The sequence below is a fragment of the Paramacrobiotus metropolitanus genome, unplaced genomic scaffold (genome assembly GCF_019649055.1).
Source record: "Paramacrobiotus metropolitanus isolate TYO unplaced genomic scaffold, Prichtersi_v1.0 Parri_scaffold0000172, whole genome shotgun sequence".
Taxonomy (NCBI): Eukaryota; Metazoa; Tardigrada; class Eutardigrada; order Parachela; family Macrobiotidae; genus Paramacrobiotus; species Paramacrobiotus metropolitanus.
Window position 1 is genome coordinate 15,648 of NW_026570392.1, and position 6,068 is coordinate 21,715.

At 39.6% G+C, this 6,068-nt stretch overlaps 1 protein-coding gene across 1 annotated transcript; it reads left to right on the top strand.

Annotated features, from left to right (window-relative positions):
- The first annotated feature begins 615 nt into the window (after positions 1–615).
- On the top strand, positions 616–3,427 carry LOC129600343 (uncharacterized). The gene is made up of 6 exons (XM_055498825.1): positions 616–717; positions 1,006–1,065; positions 1,285–1,604; positions 1,730–1,888; positions 2,082–2,186; positions 3,103–3,427. The coding sequence occupies exons 3-6, from the start codon at positions 1,548–1,550 to the stop codon at positions 3,310–3,312; spliced, it is 531 nt and encodes a 176-aa protein (XP_055354800.1). The 5' UTR covers positions 616–717; positions 1,006–1,065; positions 1,285–1,547; the 3' UTR covers positions 3,313–3,427.
- Positions 3,428–6,068: the final 2,641 nt, after the last annotated feature.

The window sequence follows — 6,068 nt, forward strand, 5'->3', positions numbered from 1 at the left end:
TTCTCGTATTTTTCTCCGTATTTTTCTTTAATTTTTTATTCTGACGGTAGTCTGGATGGCACTGAGAATTTCACAGAATTCTGCTGAATTTTCTTAATTTAATTTATAATTTATTTATATTAACGATTTTACTGTTGCCATATTCTTTTATACATTGACGGTATCGATAAACAACAAAATTATAAGAGAATCTTTTCATCGAATGCTGAATCGGATTATCGGTGCAACTGCAGATTTCATTCTTTTATTTTAGTTAATAGCACCTTTATCAGTGACGGATCCCTCATGTTATCAGGAATCTCGTCCTCGTCAAGGATTCCTCGCAGGTAAGAGTTGCAGAAGAAATGCCAGACAATTCTAGATTGTTGCTCAATTTTCTGTGTATTTTTTGTGGTAATTTTCATATTTTTTAAAAATTCTTTGGGGCTACAGTGTGAAATTATATTTAGCGTTGTTATGTTTGCAAAACGTTATTGAATTTTTCTTATGGTTATTCAATTGATTTCATTTAAAATAAAAATCACGTGCATTTACTAAGTTTTTCTGCTGACAAAGTTCGAATAAGTGAATTATTATTCGGTATATTGCTGTCAAATAGTTAACTCTTTCATATCCGATTATTCAGTTTACAGATCAAGAAATATCATGTGTTCGAACCGTTTTAGCATTTCTTTGATTTTCCGCTGGAGCAGATGGTAAACATGGATAAACTGCGTCGTTACTTGAGTGGAGATGTGGATATATAGTGTGGTAATACGAATGAGCCGAATTCTGTGCGTTTCCCACGGATAATTTGTGGTTGTTTACATTTTTGCTCTCCTTTGCAGAGGATAAAGCATTCTCTTACTGGGTAGTGTGTGCTTTCACTTTGATCGCTAAAGAAACGTGGATTTCCACGCTGGTAATATTTGTTTATGTTTCCTGTGCGTTGATCGAAAAACTCCACAGTGCATTTCATCGATTTGCATATAATCAGAAATAATGTGTGACTACGATGTTTGACAGTTTCCTAGAGTTGCCACTGCATCAGGAAGAACGCAAAAACATTCCGATATCAGTAATCCGGTGCGTGCCATTTTGTTAGTATTTAATGACCACAAAATTTTATCTTCTTATCGTGTGAAGACGATATGGCAAATATCCAATGCACGCTAATATAATTTTATTGTGAATTATGTGTCTCAGTTAAGAACGCTGAACAATTATATGCAGATCAATAATTATTAGCTTAATTACGAAATTATTTCATTTACTTATAATTATATAGTTTATATTATGTCGTAGGTGTGTCCACCCCGGAAGTCCAGACCGGACATGACAAAACGCAGAGCGCGCTCCGCCAGTAGAGTCCAAAATCCCTCAAAATCCCTTTGCGGGACGCCTTTTACTACTTCCGTATCATTCGGGATTTAGATAACTGCTTGTCAATTATTGCTGCTGATCGCGTCTATTCTTCCTTCTCCACTCTCATTTATTACGCGTTTGAGCTGGGCAGATACCCATCGGATGGTCAATGGCCACCGATAGATTCCGTGGCCGCTTTAGCCATGTTTTGTCTGCACATGTGTATCTTCTCTACTGTCTATATGTATTCATCAAAGCAGGTACTGTTTTTTTACATACTTATGTAATTGCTTTTCCTATATAATGTTCTCTCCAATATTATATCCGCTACAGAAAACAGAAACCAGATACAGAAACCTGTACTTTTCTATGCGATTTCGTCCAGGGTGTAGAAATGGCGGAAGTGGCTGATATTTGCTTTAGTATGGGCAAATTTAAATGGAAAAAAGAGGAGTGGATTGCACTGTACGCCTCAGCTAAGCAACGGGAGCCGGCATGTTTTACTGTGGCAGGTGTCATCATCACCCGGGAGAACGCTTTCCAGGTCAAAGCAATTACTTTTATGCAAATAAGCAAACCTCGACGTCAATGCAAATCTAAATGTTGTCAATATTGCAATAATTATTGTAATACTTCTATGCATTAGACGGTGTACTATACTACATGATTTTGTATACCCTTAGTACAAGCACAGAGTACTGTAATTCAGCCGTTCGACCGCATTTGCTTACAATTAGGTGGGTGCCGCATTGATCAGCACATTACTGGTTTTCGCTGAACTTGCCAATGGGAACAAATTTCAGGATTGCCAAGCAAAAGCTACTGATATCTGCGGCAACCAGGTTAGCGGACTTTTATTAAAATTCTATGGCCGTGCATATTTTAGGTTTAAAACGGAAACGGATGCGCCAATAGCGACTTAGCATTTTACTTTTTACTTTATTTTGTGTATCGGTGAAGCATGACGATCACGGGAAAAAATACTTTAGAATAGAAAAGTGCATAAACTGCAACCAATGTGCGTGTGTCGTTACAGACCGTTTGACAGATGCAAGCCCATCCACAATGAACAGTGAAAGAGTTCCCACTGGCCGCGAAAAAAAATGCTGACAATAAATTTTAGCATTTACAACGCATCCTTAATTTGTAGTAAGGTAATAATATAATCCTGTTATCGTTGCATTCCGTCATCAGTCCCATGGTTGTGAGCGGCGAAAAGGAACTTTCGAAAAAGAAACAGCTCTGATTCACTCAGAACTCTCAACTCAGAGAAAGAACTCTTTGTATCTTGGGAACGCAAGGAATGTTTCTGCTCGCTTTTGATTTCTGACTTTGAGAATCTATATTGCAGGCGTAGTAGATAATCACATATCTTGAACAGATAAAGTAAAAGATTTTGAAAGCAAGGGGGTTATAACAATAAATCCGGTAAACAACATCAAAAATTCCGAGGGAGTTTGACCAGTTTGTTTGCAGTTTGACCTGAGCTCAGCTCCAAGAAATAAAACCAAATAACGAAAACAAGCAATTTATGTACTAAAAAAAGGTATTATAAAACAAGCATTTATAGAAGGTATTGCGTTAGACAGTCTTGAGGCACGAAGTAACACGGTGGATTCGGTTTGCGGCAGCAGTAATTGTGACCGGCAAAAATGAGTCTAGCCGAACCAGTCCCTTGTACTTCTGATGCAAGCCAGCTGGTGGTTTACGTTGTGCCTAGACAGTGTTTTATATCAAGCGCTGCTATTAAGATTGCAGGTACTGATAACAGGTACACAGCACTCGTACAACTGCAACTGCGCTTTCGGACCTGAAACCACCGGGCTGCTTAACGTGCTAGGAAAGATGATCCAGCAGCAGTCAGGCGAACCGCGAGCACTTGAGTTTTTGCGTCAACGGATCAGCATCGAAATTCAGCGAGGAAACGCAGCATCTATCATGGGACAGCACCACCGACGGCGAATTTAGACGAAATCTTTTCTGTTATTCGCCCGCCTGTGTTTATAGATGTTGCTGTGTAACTCGCTTGTGTTTTCAGCTTCTCATGAACTTACTTGAATTTGTGAAAAAATTTTGTTACTCTTAGCGCGGAGTAAAAATATAAATACTGCAGGTAAACAGGCTAAAACTGTATTTAATATAGCCCGGACCTGCCCGGTGCAGTTAATACCACCTGTACATCAGAAATTGCCATAGCAAACCTCATAAGTGATTTGTTGGAATGCTTGCCAAAATATTATTTATGCGTATGCAGACATGCACTGTTCACACACGCAGATACCAATACTGCTTTTTAAGTGCTTAATTTTCTCATAAGTAAACAAACTCCAAACCGCTGTAAGTCTTCAGTATTCTATATGTACGCACTTGTACTGATACTCCGACCAAAATTAGCAGCATGTCTTATACGTAGGCTAATAAGAGTACTTATGCACTTTCGGAACTAGTACGAAAATAAAACGAAATACGAATATCAGTGCCAGCGTGTTGTTAGTCCTACTGTTAAAAGCGTATTATTTAATAAAGTCTCACTTTGAGAATGACGTAAAACGTAGATAAATAATAATTTACAAGTATTATACCTATAAAATAACTGCTATGCAAGTATTATACCTATAGACAGTTTTACCTATACAATAATTAATAGAGTAATATTTAAAATTTGAATCTGCAGTAAATTTACAAACGATATGTGCACAGATAGAATATAATAACAAAACGTTTATTATTCGTTATATTCCGCTCATCTACGATCACGATTATTACAAAAAGATTGGCTTTTTCTTCGACACGTTGTTGGTTACACTGCACAGTGTTAATTCGTAAGATTTCATCTTTCAAATTTAGTTGTGAATCTGAACGGCGGCACAAATTACGGTAAGTGCATGGAAAGATTTTCGGGGAACTTTTTTGACTTATATACACACTACACAATATCCTCTATGTATGTACTATACTATACTTTTTTTAGTCATTGCAGTAAGAAGTCTCTCATCAGCTTTATAAGCGAGCATGTTATTACACGGGCAAGAACTGTCGCAGATTGCCGAGATTTGTTAGTCTCCTGGAAAACAGAAGCGCGAAAGCGACGAATGGGATGCCGATCATGCCGTACAGTGTGGATTAGCGTAGTAGGCTGGCTGGTTGTTTCAAGCGTTGTACAGAGTAGGTTGGTTTTTTCACTTAAACCGGTGTAATCAACAGCCGATAAGGCGCCATGCGGGTGCGTGGTGCGCTCCCTTGCAGATATTTCTCAGTTGGACAGAAACCGTCATTCTCAAGAATATGTCACAAATTTCCCAAGTTGCAAAGAATCTGTACTTTAAATATCGCTCTGATAATAGGAAAATTCCCTTGTATCACCTATTGGTTTGCAGTTTCTCAAGGAGTGTGCCACTTTGCTGAGCGCTCTGTTGGTCGTTGCGGAATCGCCACGTGCAGATGCTATGGTAGAAGCGAACAACGGCACAAACAGCGGCACCCAGATTTGTGCTGAAGCTTAGTGGTAAGGGTAGAAAGTAATGGATGGAGGCGCTACATGCCACGCAGTTATTCGCTCGGTTGCGAGTTTTGCAAATGAAGTGCGCCAACGGTTCCACTAAAATACCGTTCCCCCGTTTTGACTATGCCGCTGATTCGCTGACCCTGTGCATCTATCTGTAAAAGGCCTTGTGTACGACCCAAATATTTTTTACAGTAACTGAACGATCAACGCAGAAATTAATAAATAACTAAAGAAATGTACACAGGATCAAAGGAAAAACCAGTGCTGTTTTTTCTGTTCATTATGGCTGGTAGCGGCTACAATATATGATCTCACGTCTTAACAGCAACATATAGCACCAGAATAACGCCTGTATAAACGGAGTGCAACCATAGCGGTCTAATCAAACGTAAGGCCTTGACTTGTTGAAATTGACGCTTGATTACGGAGGTTTCACAGCAGCTGGCACTGAATAAATAATCCGCAAAAAAAGTTCTCCATATGCACAAGGCTGCAGTTCAGTCTACCCTCATAGTCAATGCGTTCTCAGATACACTCAATATTAAACGCTCCAGCGGTCCCGAATGATTCAGTCCCGATCGGACAAGAAAGAATTATCATCTTGCACAACCGTGTTCTGCAAGGACAACATGGTTCCGACGATCAAAGATCCACTAGCGCCTGAGGAACCGTATCACAAGCGTCGTGTAATCTGGAAAGCGAGCATAATCTGGGTCGTGCTTCTGCGTATTTGCGGCTACGTTTTCGCTCTAACGAATACACGTTGGAGATGGACGATGTTCTTACGCTACATAATGAACATCTACTTTTCGCTAATAATCACCGTTAAGGCGCTATCCATGGGTACTGCTCTCCAGTCGGATTACTACGACTTGTCTAACTGGTTCACTTTCCAAGTCATGCGACTGCTCGATTTGACAGAGAGTTTTGCCCAAGTACTGTCGATGATTCTAGCATGCTGGTCTAGTCAACAAATTATGCAGCTAATAAATACGCTTGACGGAATTTTTGGCATTATTGCAGTAAAACAACGGCTAAATATTGTTTTCTTCGCTATTTCCTTGCTCGTCGTGATCGTCGTAACGAGACACACTTACCGGTTGTACGCCATACAGGCTGACCTTTTATTATCGCAGCGTATCAGCGATTTTCAGAAGCACTATCCTTTTACACAATCGCATGACCTGGCTGAATGGATATACCGCGCATGTAATGTGCT